The sequence below is a fragment of the Symphodus melops genome (genome assembly GCF_947650265.1).
Source record: "Symphodus melops genome assembly, chromosome: 17".
NCBI lineage: Eukaryota > Metazoa > Chordata > Actinopteri > Labriformes > Labridae > Symphodus > Symphodus melops.
The window spans coordinates 19,489,141-19,511,798 of NC_136707.1; the positions used below are offsets into that span (position 1 = coordinate 19,489,141).

Here is a 22,658-nt window from a genome sequence, read left to right on the forward strand (position 1 = left end):
AGGATATACTGTACCTCCAGAGTTTAATACAGGGTAATCACTCTACCAAAGTTTTTACCTTAAACGTCCTATTGGCACCAACTTCAGGACACAAATGTTGCCAATGTATTTGTTCTAGTTGCACAGTGTCCATGCTCTTTCCCCAATGACTGAAGACTTGTAGCTTCCTCCTTATACCGGAGGTCTTTATAACAGAGTTTATGTTGCCTGAAAGAAAAGTGCTACTGAACATTTTTACCACCTTTTTTTAAATTTTAATTTTAATTTTTTTTACGCCTCCAGTCCCATGTATGGATTGTTGTATCCAAACAATCCAGAGCTATGCAATTGAGCATCTGGAAGTGCATAAAGTGAATGATCATAGAATAGATTCTGCAGCTAACAAATGAGCACAGCAGCAGTGGGGGTACAGCAGCACAGTGCCAGTAGTTGGAAACCTACACTTGTGAGAAAGGGAGGCCTCCTGTGCTGCGGCGACCAGAGCGCTTGTTCATACAGCGTCCACTTTTCCTGCCTGTATTTTTAGCCACTCGTAGACAAACCGCACTTCTTATACTCGACGCAGCCCTGAATCAACCTTCTACCCAGTGCTCTTTGAATGAACATTTACTGAATCTTTTGGCTTTTCTTCCATCAACATTCTCTTTTCCCTTCTCTATTTAATCACCATCCTAAAGGGGAACCAATCAATCGTTAACCCCCCCCCCCCCACCCCCACCGTTTTCCATCTACCTCTTTTCCCCTCTTTGATTTATTTTTCCATGGGGCAGAATAATTTCTCGGACCAGTGTTTTTCCTGCCCTCTGAAAATACAAGGCAGTGTCTTTGTGACTAGCAGTCTATTGTGAGCTCCAAATGAGTTTCCATGATGCACAGAAGTGACGTTTTTTACGTCATGGGGGCTGGAGCCATGTAATTTTTGATACAGAATTATTTCATATTTGTAGTGCTGATATCAACAGTTGAAACAGCAGAAATCTACATACAAATGGAGACCAAAGACGAGCTATTGGTGTGAATTATATATATTATTACTTGTTCTATTGACACAAGTTCCTTTACAGTAAGAGCACTGCTGTTTACATCTTAACTCTACTTCTGTGTTCATTGTCAGATTCCTCATATGCGTGAACATATTTGGCATGAATCCGATTTTGATTCTGATTTCATTAAAATGCAACAAAAGGGATGTGCAGGACAACAACATAGACATTGTATGCATCATATAAAATGCAGTTTTGGATCACATCTGTCTTTGCTCAATATTTTGAATCGGTTATTCAGATATCAGCTGGCTACTCTGCAGACACAAATAGATTATAGTACTTCAGAGGCTTTGTTGCTGTCAGACGAAGCCAATTAGTTCTTAGATTGATTTAAAGCAGACTTAATAGTTTAAATAATCAGTTAAATGTTCAGGGAAAATGAAATCTTTCGTCAAAGCTTAACAATATGCATGTATTCGTTGCTCTACTATTTATATAAACTTTGTAGAAAATCTTGAGGATCTTGAAGTCGTCACCTTAGAACTGTTTAATATGATCATTTAGAAAGTAATCATATCTTATGTTTCTCTCTGTAGAAATAGAGACTTTATTTATAGGGGGAAAATGTGGCTTTTGGACTTGTTGTGATTTCATCTCAAAACTGTTTGAAGGTTGATGACAGCATTGCACCTGCCACCTTCATAATAAAAGAAAATACAGGATATATGATACACAGGATATGGAGTATTTGTGGAGTGTGTAGGATGACATTGAGGAAATCCTCCCTGATCCCCAGAAGATGTACTGTATATACCTCATGTCTGAAAGCAAGGGTGCAGTTTTCTCCATTCTTTCACTGTTCATCGCTTTACTCCGAAACTGTCTCTGCGTCCTATCTTTATCCCCCCACACGTTTTCCCATTAAGGCTAAAGGGGAAAACAAGGGAAAAGACTTCTGGATATCCCATTCTAGCTGGATACTATATTTAACTAGGGATCGGTCCAGTTCATATCACTCGTTCCTCCTCAGGGGCTGCAGGTCTTACTTTGTGTCTGCAGAGTTGACCGGCCTCTGTAGCTGCGCTCATTGTCCTTTTGGCTCACATTTCTGCGCAGTGCTTTTCACTTGCTGACACAAAGGAAATGAGACGGGGGGGAAAGAATGACTGCAGGCGAAAAAAAGGATGATTGCAGAAACAGCCTGTGAGGTGAATCAGTGGAAGACGTGGCTGAACTCTCAAGATCCAAACCTATTTTTATTTCAATGTTACAAACCAATTGTATAGGAGAAAGCTGTAGCTCCTGTATAGGCTGCATGTGAAGTGTAAGTTCAGTTCAACCTCCTTCATGCTGTTACAGCTGCACCTAAGGATTTACGCCGTGTCGTCATCCTCTTTGATTAACACTCCCTGCCCAGCTTTTGACCTTGCACATTAATTTTCATATTCAGGAAGGGAGAAATGAGAGGAAGGAGGAGAACGGAAAAATGGGAGAACAGCTCGTGGTTTCTCTAGTTTTGGAGAAATTAGCGAAATGCAAGATGGTTCCAATTACTGGAGAAAACGTGGCGGTAGGAAGCAGAGGAAATGAAAGAATGAAAGGGCTGGTTTGATTTCCATCTTCCTCCCCTCAACTCAAGTTCCCTTCCTCTGTTCTCCTCCCTTCTTCTGGAAGCTTCTTTAAAGTCAGGTTTACATTAAAGACAGTGAATCCTGACTCATAAACAAAAGTGAAATGGGTCGTGAAGGCAGCACATGATGAACAAAACCAAGTAACTGCTCAGGACTAATCAGCCATGGATGAAGCACTGAGAGGGATGAAAGATCCAAAGCAATGGTTATTGATCAGACGAGGGGAATTCAAAGAGGGGAAAAATGTTGTTTCTGGAAAAAGAGTGGAAACCACAGAGGAGAAAGAAATAGAGGGTCAGGTTGAAGAGATGAGTGACTGCTGCCGGGGTAGTTCAGTGTTATATGTTAAACTCTACAATGGAAAGGAGAAGAACCGCTAAGAGACCACCTAATAGACCCCATTACACCGACTGAAACAATATGACGGCAACAATAAAAAGAAAAAAGAACTGCTACAATTCCTAAATATTCATTTGAGTAAACTTTTTGTCTCCCACGGCTTCATTTTAAATATTCACACAAATACTAAGATGATACTCGGAGAGATGCAAAGAATAAGTGAAAGAGAGACGGAGGGAGATGCAGAGATTGTGATAGTTCCCACATGTGCACACAGACACCTGATATTCATCCCGTTGGGTGAATCAACATTCTCTGCGAGTGACACAGATGTGCACTCCGTCTTTTAAAATAGCTGAGGGAGAGGGACAGAAGGAGATGGAGAGATACTCGTGTTGGCGTTAGGACAGGATATTTAATAGACTCTATAAACCCATAATTGGCCAGACTGCTGACTGGCACTTTCATGTGTATACATCTGTGCCTGAAAGGTGATGAACCCCACCGTAGAGCCCGCCTGCTGTCATTTCAGTTTAATTAGCTTTATCATGGCTGCAGCACAGCTTTCATTCCTTCTTTTTTAAATATTTTTCTTGAGCTTTCCTTCTTGAAAGTCTTCACATGTCATTTTGTTTTACTATTTAGCAGTCTGGAAAATATTTTCCCAACTCTTCATGCAGACACCTGTGTTGGTGATATACTTTTTCCCAGATGTGACGTCACTCCCTGTATTTCTTTTATTGTGAATATGAGCCAGTCGTTAAACAGGTGTTAGGTGATTCTTTACACCTCCTCTGCCATTTTTGTCAAGTCATGAACCATTAACTTTTTTTGTGCAAATTCCATCAGCTGGGATCCTTTGTTCGGCTGCTAAGAAAAACATTCGTCTGATTCCCCCCCCCCCCTTTCTTCTCAATCTCCTGTGTGTCATGATCGATTTGTAGCATGTCAGGAAGGTTCAACTGGAGAAAAGCGGGGGCTTTTGGTGAATGGGATTTGAGTTAAATTTACAACTGCAGTGGAGAGAAACAGTTTGGCAACATTTACATACACACACACACACACACACACACACGCACACGCACACGCACACGCACACGCACACACACACACACACACACACACACACACACACACACACACAGAGTCCAGATGTTGTGTCCTCTGGCTGCCCCAGGTTGTTAGTAGTAAAGTAGCTCTCTGCCAGCTGTGTTACGCTTCCTTAAGCTGAAAAACAGCTCGTTGGGAAAAAGGTGAGCGGAGGCCCAGCACAGACTCCTAATCCTCACTTTCTCTTCGACTGCTCCAGCAGTCAAGCCCTGATGACATCTTTGTCAAGAGGCTCAAAGTCGCACGTGCCTTCATTTCCTAACGGAGTATGACATCATGGCGGCGTGAGCTATGGAGCATGTATGGCTGTCTGCTTTGGAGCTGGTTGTAAAAGCCTGAGGGATACTGTAATGGCAACAGAAAGCCTGTCTGCTCTAGAGCCGGTTCGCAGGAAGGTGATCCAGTTTCAGTTTTTTATTAATCGATCCCATGAAGGAGAAAATTGTCTATTTGTCCTTTCCACTCCATAGCCTGGTTAAAAAGCAGGATAACATTGGTTGCATTTTGAAGCTTCTATGTGGAGCCCTTATAGCCTTTTGAGACATGCTAGCTGCATGGATCAAGTTTGAAACTTCATGCAATCAGCTCCCCACTCTGGTGATGATCGTTATGTCGACAACTATCGGAAGGATTGCCATGAAAAATGTAATTTGATAAGACATTTTTGGTTCCCAGAATATCCCTGGCTTAACCTCTAGTGCCAAAGCCATGCTGACAGTTTGGGTCTTGATGTCTGTTGAGTGAACTGGTTCATGCTTTGAGTGTATGAACTGATTGAGTGTGACTATGAGGTGGTGGTGGAGGATTAGAATTAATTATTTACAACATTTCAGAATTAACCTTAATAAACCTTTAAAGGGCATTCTGTATTTTTAATTGATTGCGATATAATGAGGGATCATTAATACGTTTGCCTTATTGTAGAACTTCTGTATATTATCGTTAATGCGACCGACATATTGAATCTTATTATTGAGTGACCTTGTGAGTCCTCCTTTGTTTGAGATGTTTTGAAAGGTGCCTTTAAATGTAAAAAAAAAGTGCTATTATTACTATCCCTACTGAAGCTCTAACCCCCCTGTAATGACACCACACTGCTCCGATGGGCTGAGTTCATTCAAATGTCTGAGAAGACTGTGTTTTCTTACACAGCATTGATGTCGTCTTACGTTTAAGATCTGATCATTTGGAAACAGACGTCCTTCTTACACATTCATGCAGAGCTCTGCTGCAGATCATCATGACTTAATATGGATACAAACGTGACGAGGCAGAAATGTTGCTGTTTAATCTCGGGTGTAATATGAACAGAATTAGAATCACACGTTGTTAGCCAGAAAATAAATCACACACCACATGCTGATCCTAACAGAAGTTCCAGTGTCGAACAGTGAGAGAGCAGATTAAAATAGTCAGAGCAACGCTTGTTCCCAGTTTGGTCACAGTATCATCTCTGCACTGTCTTGCCCCTGGAAGGAAATCAGCCAGTGGTTATGAAGAGTTCAATGGCAATACGTTCTCTCTGCCTGTTTATAGTGTCCTGACTTTAACCTCTGTCCTCTCCCTGTATCTGTTCTGATCCATCACTTATTTGGAGATCCACATTCACTCGTGTCCTCTCTCCTAGATCTGGCCTTGCATGGTCTGATCAAGGCTCAATAAGTTGAGTTACTTGCACAAGGCATGCTTTCAGACTACAGGCTGAAAAATGACTGAGTCACAAGCCGAGTGTTTATTCAATCCAGGACTGATTATCAACTCAGGCGGTGCCTTGCTAGCATAACTTCAGAAACGTGTTGGAGAGCCAGGCCAGTGGAGTGCTTTCTAATCCTTCTTAGTGACTACAGCTTTTAAGGACCAGGTGCCAGAAAACATCTGTTGCATACAGATGGTGTCAGGTAAAGTGCTGCTATGGACAAAGACGTATCATCCCTGAGAGAGGTGCAGAAGTACAGAGCTGACGATTTCCTTTTTAAGAATGTGATTTGAAGTCTACAAGTGCAGCGACAAGTCCCCACAGAGCTCTGAACTCTAAATCTGCTTTGAACAATAGTGTGTGGCCTCCGTGGACTGCTAGGCTAGGATTTTACATCTTCTGGACTCTTGTCCTTAGCTTTAGTGGAAAAGTCAACATCTCTGGAAATAATCTTATATCAAATCACTCCAAATCAGTTTTGAGAATTAAACACTTTTTTAAGTGAAAGAATTAAACACTTATACTGTATCTATTTCATCTTTTTGTCTCGAGGAAGGAATTGCGTTTGTCATAGCCTCCCTGAGAATGTCAGTTTCAAACATTGAAACCTGTTTCTTTAATGCAGCAACAAAAGTACAATGTGCCAACATGTCAGTGCACAGTAGACTGTCGTCTCTCGTTCGCTTGTTGCTGCTTTGGCTCAAATTTATGATGCAGGATCAGTCCAGTTTTATTTTTTTTAAGCTTTGATACTTTTTGATTCTATCAACCATTAGAATAATGGAGATAGATACGTTTTAACGATGCGCTATAAACTTAACGAAGCTTAGCAAACATTTTTGACAAGCCGAGCTGTAAGCAGCTGCAGTTTGAACAGAGCTAGGGAAAGTAGATTATTAGCTTAGCTCAGCATGCAAATCAAAAGAAGGGGTTAAAAAGATGTACCACCAGTGAGTTCATGTACTTCACACTGTTTTTCGTTTTTTGTAATGATTGAATGGAAAAAGAAATGCAGAATTGACACTTTGAATTTAGAGATGTGCATTTCGTCTTTATGTCTTTTAAGGAGTTGTCATAATTCTCACAATTTCTCACTGCAATTTCTCACTTCTCGTTTGTGTTGCCGTGTTTCCTTCTAAGGCTTCAATCAGGGAAAACAGCCAGTCGAGCTTCATCAAAGATTCTTTGTTGCATACAAGCTTGTAGCGTCAGTCCAAACATGGCATGGTTATTATAATAGATACACTGTTGCACAAGCTGGCCACCTCTTTTAGGACATGATGCTGAGGCTTAAGTTGCTGCTAAGAGATGATTCATCCTTAATCAGTGACTCATTTGAACATTTTCAAACCGATAAGATGTAATTACGGTGCTCCGAAGGGGAAGGGAGTGAACTGTTGAAATTCCTTACCACTGAAATCAATTTAACAAACAGCAATTCTGAAGGCTAAAAATGACCACCCTCATCTGTCCTTGGATTCCTGCTAAACTCAAGCGGTCTAACATGCGAGTTTCTTTCATGTCCACATTGTGCTGGATAGTAAGAAGCACAGAGAGGATTTGAGGAAGAGCAAGGGATGAAATGTTTGATTCAGACAGTTTAAAGAGATGAGTGTAATCAGAACGCTGCATCTTTTCCCCTAAGAAGTCGATTTTCAGGCCAACTTCCAGGTTTCTTGCATGTGGTGAGAGTGACGTCAGAAAGAAGAAGAAAAAAAGGAAGTGGTGTTTGAGTTTGCATTGATAGGGCCCACGTGTGTTTCCCTGTATAAGCATGTGTGTCTCAAACCAGATTGAATATTACTGCATACATCCTTTTTATTCAACCATTATCTAGGGTTACAACACTCAGACATCGGCCTGAGTTACCACAGCTTGTACAGTGCGGGGCCTTTTTCGGCCCTGTGACCTCCCTCACGTTCAGGGTTGCAACACAGCAGCTCAAGTTCTCTCCACTTGTTTTTACAATTTATCATCTGCGACTATTTAACAGTGACTCAAGATGAGGCAGTGCACTCTGGAGAAAGTTTGTGAGTGTTAAGCCCTTGAAAATAAGCCTCTCTCTTCCTGCTTTGCTTGTACGTCCAGCTAAGCTCCTCGGGTTTAGTGTAGCTATAAAAATGACAACAGTAATTTGGGGAGACAAAGTGGGCTAAAGGGCTAGCTACCCCAGCTCCACAGAAACATCATCCCTGACCTCCATGCCTTATGGGAAAGCTCACTGTGACTCTTGTATTATTGTGCAGATATTAAGTGCTTTAAGGACTCTAAATGCGCCTCTGAGAGATTCAAAGTAGATGCGACCGTCAGATAATATATGAGTTACTTAATTTGAGTTTTGTTCAAATCCCTGGTACCGTCTTTAAGTAACAGAATGTGAGCCAGCCATGTGCATCTTGTCTCCTATTGTTATCACTTTATAATTACAGGACATCCATAGTAAGGGTTATCATAATACCAGAAAACAATATCTGTATCTGTTTCAATACAACGGCAACAAGGCACCCAACATTTGGGAATCTCTACTTTTTAAATCCCAAAAATTGCAGGCAAACTTCGACACGCTGTTTTATTTGCACAAATATGTCGATGTGTATTTCTGCTATTAAGACAGCGCTCAGTCTGTTAAGAAAAAGATAACTGAAGGGTCTGTCGTCCTTTGATGCAATTGATTATTAAAGTAACAGAGAGGGTATTGTTCGCTTACCACGGCTTGATTCAACAGCAGCACATTGTTGGTAAAAAATCCCGTCCATCACTTACCGACACGGCTCCTTCCACTTGCCTCTCGTCTTTGCAAACATGCACATTCCCTTTTTTCAACACTTGCATTTTGTTTTCACCTGTTGCCTTTGACGACATGTGTAATTTCCATTTGAAGACCACCCATCATACCAAGCATGTTGGTGCTGTTTGGACACATACTCCTCATGGAAACAGGGTAACAATGCCTCAGTACCATGAACACAGCCTCAGTGTCACAGTTTGGTAACCTTAGCAGTGCAGGGGCAGAAGTCACCTTGTCTGCTACATCAACACAAACAAGCGCTCCTTTCATGGGACAAGTCCTGTTCTGTTCAACCACATGGATCAGTCAAGAAGCACCTGGGCAAAGACCCCGCTGTCTGTCTCGTCTTCCTTCCTGTGTCTGCTCCTCTTCCCTTCAAATCATTCACTCAGCACCCTTCTCTTTGTCTTGTAAAAGGTAACATTTAAAGTAAGGGCTCATCGTAGAGGCAATGGCATGTAGAAGGATAGAGTAGTAAGGAAAATGTAATTGTTTCTTTTGATCCTGTTGTCTAATAAAACATCTTGCATTGTGTCCCACAGAGTGCCAAGAGCTTCGAGAACAACAAGGATTCCCGGATCCTGTGGGTCAAAGACGACCGTTTACTCACCACTGGATTTGATATGGTGAGAAATTCTTAACCTGTTGTTTCATTGACCAAAGACCTTTGTGCCCTTTGGGATTTATGCCTTTTTAATCTTAACTTTTGTTCAATCTAGTAACGAAGAGCTTGGTAAAGAAGCAGAGCTGAGGCCTTAAGCCTCCAGGCAAGCAGCGACACTAACACATTTATGTTTAAATATGAACCATACAGATGAGTTTTAACACAATTCAACCCCATCATTCTTTACGAATGGAGACATTATCTATTATCAAGACAATGAAGGTTTTCTGGGCTAAAAACGTGTTTATTCCTGCTGTAAAAAAATAAACATTTCTACATTGGGACCTTCACTTGGCTTTTAGAGCCCGCCTGAAGTGGGAGCTCAAGGAACTACAGTTTTTTTGCACTTCTGTACTGATCCTTTTTTGAAACCCCAGAGGCTGCAGCTTGGTTTGCACGAACAAAATGCTGCAACAGCAAAAAAAATAAAAAAAATAAGAAGCTCTGACACAACCTGTTACGGACATTCGAGACACACGGTAAACATTAATGAACGTGTTAGTGAGAATGCAAATGTTCACCACCTGTCGTATATTATAAGCTGTTAGCCTAACCTGGGTGCAGATGCTCTGTGGCTCATTGTGTCTGGTGGTATCTGTTGGCTGTACATTGGTTAACTGTTCTTTACTTCTTTGATTCTGTTGTGTGTAGATGCGTAGTCGGGAGGTGAGGCTTTGGGACAGCAGGAAGTTGAGCTCCTCCATCAGCTCAGTGTCACTCAGCACCTCCAGCGGGTGAGTCCTGCATCAGTGTGCATCCACTGACTTACTGACACTGTCATGGCACTGACTGTGTCGCATTTTAAAGTCCATCAGTGGGACAGCAGTAACTCATGTGTTACAGCACAACGTGGTCTTGTGTACGTGAACAATTTGACACCCTTTGTGTACACTTGATGTGTGTGGTATGTGTATGTGTGATAGTGGTTTGTGGCATTGACATAAATGAGGATGATGTATGGAGGGTCTCTGCACATTCAGAGCTTCTTTGCGGCTGCACAGCTGGACAGAGATGCAGACCTCCCAGAGCTCTGACACTGTTCCTCCACATTCCTGCCATTTCCTGGGTGAGAGCCACACAGAGACTCCTATCATCTCTCTTAGTGAAAGAAAGAGTGTCCGAATATGAATGTTCTTTATGCCTCTGTCCACAACCGCTGTGATGAGTCAGGCAACAGCAGCAGACACTTTGCCACTTCTCCCTTCAGCTATCTGCTTGTCATTGCTGTGCTTGACCTACGTTTATTTTTTCCAAACACGGCAGCTGAGGGCCGGAGGAGAGCGTTAGCGTGGCTGGGTTCCAGAGAGGAGCAGAATAAAATGATGAAAGGAAGAAGAGGAAATAGGAGGGGGAGTGAGCTGTCATTGTAAGATCTAACCGTGGCATATTGGTGCTCTTATAAACAGGTTTGAAGGCAGAGGAGTTCCAAACTGGAGCAGACTGGTTCTGCGTGCTGTGGTGAAATAATCATAAAGGCAGAGAGGTTGCTCTGCATAGTATATCCCTTGGTGGGTGTGTGTGTGTGTGTGTGTGAGTGTGAGTGAGTTTGTGTGTGTGTGTGTGTGTGTGTGTGTGTGCGTGTGTGCCCTCTTTGGGTTGCAAAAAGGACCAGCATGTTAAAAGATACACAACATAAGTTTATGGGAACAGGATTATGAGTCCAGGAACACACATCAGGGAAGTGTTCCTGTTGAATGCCTTTGTTTCTTCCTTCTCTTGTGTGTGTGTGAGTGTGAGTGAGTTTGTGTGTGTGTGTGTGTGTGTGTGTGTGTGTGTGTGTGTGTGTGTGTGTGTAGTTTAAAAACCACTTGTCCTCCTCCCTCTGCCCTCTTGTTTGCCACTCGTGTAAAGTTCCTTCACTTCCTTCTTCATTTAAGTGAGACGGATGTCATTGTTTTGACGGGAGGATACCTGATGCATGTAATGCCCCACAACAAAAATGGTTGTTTTTGTTTTGTTGACATTCAACTTCAACATAGACGACTTGAAAAATTCCCAACAAAACATTTTCAGTAACTGGTGTCTGGATGCTGAAACCACAGAGGATAGTGTTAATTGGTGAATTTTATTGGCGTCTGTCCTCGTAGACGAAGGAATGTAGAAGTTTACTCATAGTCTGTTGCCGCTGCGTTGTGGGTGTGACGATAATGGCGCAACTTGACGAGAATGTACCAACAATGTGACGAATTCTACTCGACAGTTCTGCTCATCTGGTGACAAGCTGTTCTTGGTGCCTTCTTACTCAGCCACTGTCTTATTTTCTCAGTCTCTCTTCACACGTTTCTTGAATCAGCAGAAAAGCCCAGCATATTGGATTAATTTCAACCATGTAATTAGCTTTGAATTTGAGAGAGACCATTTGGTTTCCTGTATTTTGATATGAGCTCATTTGAAAGACGGTGGCCTTTCATTGCACGTAATTGCTCGGGTGTGTTCTGACCCATCCGCAGTACGTCCTCTATTAAATCACTTCAATGATCATATCATATGGCGGCTTGGTGTGTCAGAGAGCTATCACTCCCAAGGCCACATCCCCTCCAGATGGCTGCAGACAAGCACTGATATAAAACAGGTATCAGGAGATGGATGAGACCTTTCCTTCTACTGCCAATCTGCCCGGTTCCAACCCTTCTCATTTCTCCATCTTCTTTGCCAAAATATGACCTTTACCTTCTGTGTTCTCAGCTCTTGATTTAATCTCCTGAGAAATATCTGTTAGCTTCTTGCCCTGTTTAAAGAAAGATTCTGCCTTGACCATGATCTGGTCTGGGCTTCAGACTCCATCCTTATCTTTCTAACGCCACTGTGAGAAGCATCCAGAACACTGTCAACAACAAAAATGTTTAATTAGGGGAGGGGAATATATAACCAGCACTTTTAATAGTGTCATACATCTCAGCCAATCACAACGTGAAACTAAAGATCTGCTAGTCCGTCATCAACAAAAACTGATATAGAAAATGGTTGGCCTGTTTTTTTAGTCATAATGTCCATCACTTCCTCCTGCTTTCTCAGTTTGTATCTTTTTTTTTTTTTTCTAGTTTTTTTTACATTGAATTATAATGCATTTCAGGTAAAGACTCATTTTAGACCTCCTCCCATTAATGCTAAAGGTATTATTTCATCTGTATCTTGGGTAGTTTCTTGGGTAAAAAGCAACATGCTTTGCCAGCATTCAGTTTATTTTATTCAGCATCATATTGTCCTCGAGGTCACTGGTCCCTCAGTACTTTAATTCCTTGTTTCTGGTTTGTTTCTGTAGTTTTTTGTTGTTGTTGTGGGCTTATGTTGTTTTTGCTCAACGAGGTCCAACTTCATTTCCCCTGTTTACGACAAACAGCCTTGAAATAGACAAAATGCGATAGTCAATAGGAGACCTTGTCTACATTTTTCTGCACACTTGATGGATCGAAGCGTAACATTGTACACGAGTGGCTGAGGAAGCAAGAAGTCAAACATCCATGGAGGGGCATTTCCTCTCTGTCATGTTATGCCTGAGGTGCATATGAAGATGGATTTGTTCTTTTGCCTGCCTGTTGTTAATTAAAAGAGCCGTGGTAAACATGCTGTGTAATCAGAGCAGCGAGCTGGCTTGGATCAGGTTCGTTCTGCTCGTCCACAACATTCGGTAGGACTGTTTTCTTTGGAGTGTCACAACATATAGAGGCCCGGGAGCATGAGCCAGTGAAATGGGGTTGTGGGTGGAATATAATTTGGAAGGAGAATAATGAGGGGGAAATGTTTATTTTTCGGTTGGGGTTGAAATTGAGACCGAAAAATTGAGGGGCCGCGGATGATGATTCTGAGAGGAGTGTTTTTAACTCTGCAGAGGTTGCTTTTTCTGCATGCCCATTTTAAACTCATGCTTCATATCTGGACGTTGGACAACAATGAAGACCTGTGTGCTCCTCTCTTTGCCATGCTCTACCTTCTATAAACCTGAATTATAATAATGAGTTTAATTGAGCCTCTAAGCCAGCTGCAATCAGTGAACTCTACACACTTGACACAATTGCAACCAGCTTGGTGGTAATTGTATATGTTTGCAGCTACACACAGATTCACCTCACTTAGAGCTTCAGTATTAGTGATGCACGTCTGTGCTGTAGCTTGAAATTGTGTCATAAGGCTGACATTGAGGTCTCTTCGGGTGAGCCGGTCGTGATTGAGCATGGTGAAACTCCAATCTCAGAGAAAGTCTGTCTTTAACCCCTGTAATTGTTCACAGTCACTTCAAATGTTCCGCTCATGTCGGCACATGAATCTTCGATAACTCTGTTATCTTCTTGCATGAGGCTGATTTAAAGAGATAGCTGTGACCCAGCGCCCACCAGTATCCATCCTGGCGATTGGAGAGGACATAAGCCAGACCCTGGAGAGCTGACCCAACTGTTATCCCAACCCAGTCAGGGGTTACAAAAAGAACTCCCCCTCTGAGACATGCACCGCTGACAGACTGTTCGAGAGAGGTTTTTGCGGTGGATGCACGGGAGTACCCCAGGTGTGTTGTTCATACTCACACCCTCTTTTGACCGTCCACAATCTATTTCTGTGTTTTTTTTTTTTGTCTACCAGAGTCGTGCCTTGGAGCAGGGCCCAGTCATTGGGTGTAATTGAGCCAAACTCCCTTTAATCAGATGGATTGAGAAGAGGCCTGTGCCCCAGAAGGGGACCAGCTTTTTAGAGAACAGTCCCCCCTTTCTCCCAACCCCGACTGAGGCGCTCTCAAATCAGTCCCAGATGAAGGCTTTCCTGTGGGGATTAGGTGCAGCTGCAGCACCGCTTACCAAAACCGAGCACATAGCCACAGAATGTTTGAACGACAGCTTGACCTTACTCATTTCTCTGAAATAAATTCTTCGAGCAAGTGGAGCTTCTTTGTTTTAGTCCACCTTAAACAGACGGCCGTGTTTTAAATGGAGGGAAACGCGAGGACTCGACTCTTTGGTTGATCCTCACGGTCAAGTCGGCAGTTCAGCGGCTGCAGGGCGACCTTGGGGGGGGAGGGAATGGGGAAAAGATGTGACCGCACACGCTCTGTCAAAGAACCTGAACTCTGACAGTTGAAACACGGTGTCTGGAATCTATTAGCGATTTGGGGTTTCAGTTTGTGATTCAGTCGACTAGAGAGTTTGATCAGGAAAAAGAGGATGAAGAAAAAAGGAGGAAGAAGCCCTAAAATCCCCACTTTGTTTTTTTTTTAAGGATATCGACTCTTTGTGAGCTTTTACGGGCTTTTCTTGTTGGCTCATGTGGCAATCCCAACCTTCTTATACTCCATAACACCTCATTGAAGTCTTCTGTTCCCTCTTTCATGCCCTGTGATCAGCTCACACAGCAAATGTCCTCTGATGCCTGGGTCCTATTAACCTGTCAAAAACATAGCCGTTATCCTTCAGTAAATCCCTTCTTTATCCTTATCTGGCCACCTATTAGACTTTCTGTCTGTTACCATTTGTCCCCCTCTCCTGTTTCTCACTCTTCATTCTCTTTATTCTGCATGCACTGTATACAAAGAAAAGAAGAAGAAACGTTTTGTTTTTTCATGTGCTAGAGTCTGGGATTCAAATTAAGTGTTTATGAAGCCTTTCAGTCCTGGTAAAAACACATGGAAGTATGTGGAGCGTTTGGCAGGGGATATTTAATATAATTCACAGAGGGTTTTGATTTCATCCCGCAGGTATGTGCTGAGCACTCCGGGGATCAGAGGGACCCTTTTGTGTGAACTTGCCACAGAAGGAAAACTAGAAAAAAGAAAATCTCTCCCTCCCACCTTCAGCTGCCTCCTTCCTGCTTACCTCCCCCTTCTCTTCTTCCATTCACCTCGTCTTTTCTTTTCGGTATGGATTTAATGCCATGTAGTAGACTATGCCGGTGATGATGTGTGGAAAGAAAGCTACTCAGTTGAACGTGTCTTAATACAGTCAGAGTAATAGCACAAATGACTCAAAACTGGATGAATCTTTCTGTAACCTGACTCTAATCTGTCTCATCTCTGGAGTTTGAGTCAGACTTCACTTTTCATCCTGTCTTAAAAAACAACAGTGGAGTTGCACTTGCAGCTGCAGATATTTCTATTACTCCAACATCTGGAAAAATATCTCCTTTCAGCTAAATAAAAAAAAATCCACTGGCAATTACTTGTGGGATCTTTGCCATACCTAAAAATCCTTCACTCTTTCCTTCACAGAAGTTCAATTCAGCACTTTCTCCTCCACTTTGGGACAACAAAATCAGCAACTGAGAGTTTAATAGAGGTGTGAAGAAGACTGGGTTTGCAGTGCTAGCTGCAGAGATCTAACTGGAAACAGCATGCATCATTACTCATAGTGTGTAGATGAAATATCAGTAAAATGATTGCTAAAGGTGGATGGATGCTTTTTCAGGAGAACCTACAGAGGCAGGTTAGCTTACTTGTAATATCTACTGTTTTTAAACTTCTGTTCCATTTCCATTACTGTATATATTTTACATTCATATGTGCGACCTGTCCTCTCTTATTTAAGTGCTCTTGTGTACCCCCACTTTTCCTCCCCAACGCTTTCAGCACATGCATGTGTTTAAGGCTAATGATTGTCCCTTTCACGAGAGTCAGGAACCGTGGCGCGGCATAGCTCCCGTTTTTAAATCATGCTGTGCTTCTGGACGCCAGTCACCTCCTGGATGCCTGCCACCCTTCTCTGCTGTGGTAGAAAGAGCAATTTGAAAGAGGGAGAGAAGTGTGTTTCCCATTAGTAGATGGTTTCCTCTACCCTGCACCCCACCCCTGCAGGCTGGCCTCCACTGCTGCCTCTGGGACTGCTGCAGATTGGCAGCATGTCACTGCACACCCCGTAGCCTTACAAAAACTATTGAAGGCTCAAAGGGAGGGATAGAGGGACTGCTATGTTTATGCGCACAGACAAGCAGGAGTTTTCATGCCGACATAAATTACATGTGCTGACACACGGGAGAGACAGAGATAGATAGAGCTTCTTAAATTACACAGTATGAGATAAGGCTCAGATAAAACCTGTGGTAGTTCTAACCTCTGCTGTTCTCTCAATGTGGTCTGATCAAAAGTGGTCGAAGCCTGGAGTTTAACCACCCTTCAACACTTGTTTTTTTATGTAAAGTGTTCTACTGAATGAGGATATTTGGTCCAGTGACTTTATTCTTCAAAAAGAGAGCAGCTTGCATTTTTCTGTATAAAACAGCTTTGATCCTGCAGTGGAAAGCCTCCATGTCTGAAAGCCACCTCCTCTAGCTGTTATTTGTGGCTCATATTTGTATTGATTGATTTTGACTTTAGCTTGTGATGCAGGCACACATTCAACATATCACTTGATTGGTCTGACAGTTGTACTGGGTTTTATAACAATTTCAATACATCTTCTGTTGTGCACTTTAATGTTTTTTTAAAGGCTTACAGTACAAGCTGTTTGTAATTCAAACGTCAGCAGTGCCTGACAACAAACACCTTCATATGTATCATTTTTCAGACTCATTATGGCTTTTTTTCCCCTTGTTTAGAAACTTCAGAGATGCAATTGCAATGTTACTCCTACAATAAACGCTAACCTTTATTTTCTAATGTGCAAATATAAATAACAAAGTGAGCCATTGATACACAATAAACTCTGAAGCCGCCAGTTATCTTTGTTTCTCTAGTACCTGGCACTGAAACACAAAGTCATTGTTTCCAAACCCTTAGAGATAATCATGCCTGCCAACACTAAGGCCAGAGATAATCCCGACCTATGTCAGCAGATGGATTTTACCATTGGTAAATGATCTGTATAACATCAGCACATCATGCATCTCCATCTGGTTCTATAGCAGAACCAGCCACGCTTTCCCTCTAAGCAGACTTTTCCTATTGTTGAATAGAGAGAGCATCCAAAGGAGATTCAGACTATTCTCTTTTATGATCATGTTTCCTTGATAGGAACCAGTGATCCTGAACCGGTGTCTGAAAAAGAGACGCTGGAAAACAGAAGGACATATTTTATTGAAGAGGCTACCTGATTGGTCGGCGGCAGGTGGGCCACATGTGCTCCTGGATGATGTCACTTCCCATGTGGGCCCTATTTGTCTGCCCACACTTTGGAAACATGTCAGCGCCAGTGAGGCAGGAGTAATACACCACGCTTCGTTTAATGGGAAAAGTGCTGAGGCATGCCACTGCTTACTGTCTGTATATGTGAATCTGAACTGTATGCAAACAACAAAGAGGGAGGAAAAAAGGCATGGAAAGGACTGCAAAGCCGTTCAGATTTCTGTCGTCTCTATGGAAATAAAATTACAAGAAAAGCTGCTCTGCACCTGCATGGCCTCCTTGTGTGCGTCAAGTGCACTCAGTCTAAGCAGATTAAAAAAAACTCATCAAAATGTAATTGGTGGGAGAGTTGAGGAGGCGATGGTGGCCAGGAAACAACTCTCCCATTGTGCAGAGGCAGTTAGAGAAAGAGGGGATAAGAAAAGGTGGAGGACCCTAAGGAGAAACACCAGTGGGTCTAAAGTCTGTGTGCTCTTAGAGACTTTCCTGCTCTAATGTCAGCTGAATGTCCTCTTTCTGAAGCTGGCTAACATTATTTCAGCCAGGTCAATTAGCCACTCTGCTATTGTATGAAAGCTTTTTTAATAGGCTGGGGGGGGGAGGGGGGCAGTGGGGCGGAGATGTGTAGGATTAACAAAAGTTAGGCGTGTAGGTCCTGTGTTGTGTCTTTGTCATATTTTGTTCTTTACGTTTTTTCGTCTTGACACAAAAATGAGAAGGAAACAGATGTCGTCATGTTTTGAGATCTTGAGGAATAGTAAAGTTAAAATGAGTCTAAGACATGTCCGATATACATTTATTTAATATTTTAATTTGCCATTTCAAACAAGCGGCTGTTTAACTGGGATTTTAGTGAGAACATAGGCCTGCCAGTAGGGTTGCTACAAACCACTGGTGCTGTCTGATAGACCCCCATGGATGACTGTGAAAGGTTGGTTTGCTGTTGTGTACCGTTTCCCATAAAGTCCTTGGATTTTCTCACCCCATAGTGCCAATTTGGAAAGTCTTCTGAAAGTTGTTCCTGTCCTGGTCCATTAGCAAGCAGCCATAGGGGCACTCTTCCGATACACTTAGCATGCTTTTGTGTGTGTGTGTGTGTGTGTGTGTGTGTGTGTGTGTGTGTGAGGGCACAGGTGTATCTCACACAGCTGGCCAACATTGAGCTGGAGGGGCTGCATTCCTACCAGCAAGCTGGAAAGGACAGTCTCACACACGTATATATGAATTCTCATACACGCCACGCTGTCATACCCGCGTTCATGCCTGGACAGATCTGCCATTTCTTTTTTCCTTTTTCAGCACAGACGGACCATTGCCAAACAGTGTTCGTCATCATTCTGCAGGATTTGACAGGTGGAGTGACATGGGCTTAATCATCCGTGTCCGTCTTTCGCCATGCGTTCACTACCTTAAAAAGATAGTGCTCTTTAAAGCAAACAGAATGGATTCCACGTTTTTCTGTTTCTTTGTGTTCATCTTTACCTCACTTGCTCCTTGTTTAGCTCCATTTATTGCAGTCACTAAAACCTGAGTGTGGCAATCGATCACAGTGTTTTTCGTCTCTAAATACTTCTGTCTACCAGCTCTCTAATTGTAGTTTCTGTTTTCCTTCCAAGCCAGCAACTACAAACTGGTTCAACAGACATTGTAAAGCTGATGTGCTTGTTTACAGTATCCTGCTGTTTTTTTTTCCCTTTCCAGTGGGTTTCTTTATAAGCCAGCTGTGTGGACCGGGTCATTGAGTGAGGGTGAAAGAGCAAATCCAACACAAAGCACCTTAGACAAACATGTTTGACCAAAAGACCAGTCTTTCTAAAGAGAGAGGCCTGGTTACAGGAAAACATTTAAAGGACCACTTGTTCCTTAGAGGCCAAAGGGACAAAGCTGGGAAGCTGCTGTGTCTTTCACGTTGACCTGCCTGGGTGGTGTTCAGAGGGGGGGGGGGGGGGGGACCTTTCATTAGCACTGGACTGAAAAAACACAGGCTTGATGGACTATTGGCGAACAAAATTCATACACACACATGCACTGGAGAGGTGGCCCGTATTGTTAACTGTTCTCCACACATCCTGGCCATCATGGGCCATCCACGGTCCACTGCTGCTGTGAAGCTGTGGGGACTTGCAGCTGTGAGCTGGCCGGCTGTGCGCCGTCTCCACGGTCAACTTCGAGCTCGCTACTGTGCACACTAACACACGCGCGCATAAACACATACAGCACATTCAGTCAGTCACGACTTCCAAACTTTTTTTGCACATCCAACAGCAGTCTTTTGTCAATAAACATCTTTACACTGTGAAGTGAGTGGTGAACATTTGACCTCATTCAACTTTCTGGCGTTCAGGAAAGAATCTGTGCTGTGTCTCAGCAGGGTCTTCAATCTCCAGGGCTCCATTTTCTTACTTTTAGCTTTCACATTTTAACGTGACTGTCATCATCATATTGTGACTTTCTCGTCATAGTTTTTTTTTCCAGTCTGCCTGTTGTGTACATTGAAAGATTTTCCATAAAATATATATAAACATCAGTGAAGTTCTGGCGAGGACTTTGCTGTTTTTAGCATTTGAAATAGTGTGCTGTACAAGGGTAGCAAGTGCCAAAAACGTTCAGTTTATATAGATATCTCTGTTTTCCTGCAGTTGTCAGGTGATGTAAATGTGTGGTTATTGTAGGATATGGAAAATTAAAAGCCTGTGCTGCAGTGTTTAATGATGGCGGCCAATTTGCTGAGCTCTCTTTGGCCTCCAGGCCTCCTCACCACTGGCACCAGACACATGACTGCAAACTATGAATAGGTAAAACTTTTAGACCTGTTAGGAAAAGCTTTGCCAAAAGGTGGGAAGGCAGAGTGGGATTTTCTGGCAACCAAGGTGCATGAAGAGTGAAATGCTTTAAGAGGAATTAAAAGAGCAGTCAACACTTGTAGTATGAACATCAACTTCATTGACGAATTAGATCGACCCGTTTCGGCTTGTGGCCTTCATCAAGGTCCCTGATGAAGACCACAAGCCAAAACGCGTCTTGATCTTCATACTACTAAGTGTTGACGGAGCTTTTAGACCTCCAAAAGCTCACAGCCCTTGGGACAGGTGAGGGATATTTTTACAAAATGTTGAATGCCCACACAGTTTTCGTCAGTCTCCTAAAGGCATTTCAATTATGAAGCTAATTATAGGACTCATGGAGGTGAGTAGAGAGGTGAATACTTGGCTTTACGCTACATAAAGTAGGCATTCATGACAAATAGTTTTTGATGAGTTACGCTTTTCATCGTGGGTTTCAGACACGAGACGGTTAAGATTTAAGTATAGCAGTAAATTAACCGGAATGCTCCTGTATTCTTTTTGACTAAAAAAAAAATGTCATTCCCTTTATGCATTGCTACACCAACTTAAGCTTTGCTCTCATGCAAAGTTCTCGTCTTCCTCTCTCTGTGTTTGACTATAATCAAGACAAGCATTTAAGCAGAGAAACTGGAGTTGAGCACCACGACAACGCCAAGTATTTGCTGCAAAAACCCACACTGTCAGACGGCGTACCGTCTTTGAATAACCCCTGCTACTATCTCCAAACCTAAAATCCACAGTGATTGTAGTTAGGCCTACAAAAATAGATGGACCCGATTGGATGCTTAGATTGCCAGAAAGAGACAGACCAATGAAGACGGGGACAGAATGAAAACGACAGAAGGGGAGAGTAGGAAAATATGTGTTGGCTGCTGAAATCGAGCTGGCACCACATATTCTGCTCCTGACCTTTTTTGCGGGTTTGTTTAAATTATATCCCTCACGAGGGGAAAAATGTGGTGGTTGAACTGGAGAGACCCCCCCCCCCACCCCCCACCCCTGCACCCACACCTCTCTTCATCCCTGTCTGCTGTCATTAATTATTTTTCAGGAGTGCTCCATCCCTCTCTCACTTCACTTCATTTCTCTGTGTTTTGTGAAGTTCTCTCCCTTTTTGTTCACATCATAACATGTCGGGTCCTATTTTGTCCATTCATCACCTCTGCCTCCTCCATCCCAAACCTCTACTTTTATGTCTTTATATCAGCCTCCCTCCCCTCTCAAACTTCCCCACAGTTATGCTATTTTCTGCTGTGCATGGAGGATACATTTAGCTTGTGGTTGCTTGGGAAGTGATGGCTACATTACAGGGGAGGAGGGGAGGGGGTCTGGTGAATCGCTACCTTCTCTAAGCCACAGATGGCTCCATGAGGGCTGATGCAGACTTTCCACTGGGGTGAACCCATCGACTTGGGGGTGCCTACTGGGGTGCTCAGCAGCCGTGCGCACACGCCTAGGCCGCAGGCCGGGCTGGCAGGCACCCACACAGGCACGCGGCGTCAGCCTGCCCAGCGGGTGTCCCTGTTTATGTTTGTCTTGTGTGGTGGTGAGGCTCTCACTGTGCTGGAGTGACCATAGCACCACCCAGCCCGTCACACCCCCCTCTCTCCCTCTTTCTCCAAGAAAATGCCCTCTCCGACCCTGGACAGTTGTGGGCTGGAAGTGGCTTTTGGCGTCCGTCGCTACATCTGGACTGGACAGATGTCTGCTGTGGTCGAGCTCAGGCCGTACTTAAAGGACCATACTGGTGGTTTGCATGTTTTAGTTCATGAAATACAAATTGTGTATACTTAAAATTACTGCCTATCATTTACAAAGGCATACCATAAATCTCTTTGCGTCTCGCTTGATCAGTCCAGCATAAAAATGGACTTGAAACTTGCATCAGCTAGTTGATCCTCGGCAGTGACCATTTTGTACCCTTCCTTGTTTTATTTATTCATACTTTGTCTTTGTCGTCCTCTTAAGTTTTAAATTGTTGGGAAACTTAGTGGATGAAGTTAGGTTACACATAGAACGCAATATTGGTCAGTTGTCTGTGTTTTTGAGTTGACTTACTTGTGTCTAAGCTCTGTTTTCTTTCTTTGAACCTTGTTTTTAAGAACAGTGTATAACTTATTCAGGGCAAACTAAGAGTGTCACAAGGTAGCCTGAGTTGACCTCAAAGATGGATATACGGATAAATTGGCTGGCAACAGTGTTGACTTCTGATTTCAAAAGGAGGTCTGAGTGCCTTTGTCTCTGTTTCGCCCTCGCCGGTCAGGATATGTAAACCAGCTCCCAAATTACCAGACGACAGCCTTTCAAAAATTAGCCGTATCCTGGTCTGCTACTCATTCAAGAGTTCTCTACTAATCAGCTTCCAGACACTTGTGACTGTCCAGACCCTCCCTACGGGCAGGATTAACAGATCAACATGTTGTGTGTGTGCGTGTAATGACCCACTGCCAAACACACCCCTCCCTCACAGTGTTGTTAGGAACAAACAGGTGTTTGTTGAGCGGAAGGTAATGATCCATTCCTCTGGAGTTAGAGTTCACATGCAGGGTTCAGAGGTCAC

At 43.0% G+C, this 22,658-nt stretch overlaps 1 protein-coding gene across 2 annotated transcripts in view; it reads left to right on the forward strand.

The window, feature by feature from the left end:
• The window catches only part of LOC306838377 (mitochondrial import inner membrane translocase subunit TIM16-like), a 107,466-nt gene that overhangs the window by 20,760 nt on the left and 64,048 nt on the right, over window positions 1-22,658 (forward strand). For both annotated transcript variants that reach the window (XM_079366518.1, XM_079366520.1), the window contains exons 8-9: window positions 9,093-9,176; window positions 9,866-9,948. In XM_079366518.1, the coding sequence (XP_079222644.1) occupies window positions 9,093-9,176; window positions 9,866-9,948 (167 nt within the window). The remainder of the gene's footprint in view (window positions 1-9,092; window positions 9,177-9,865; window positions 9,949-22,658) is intronic.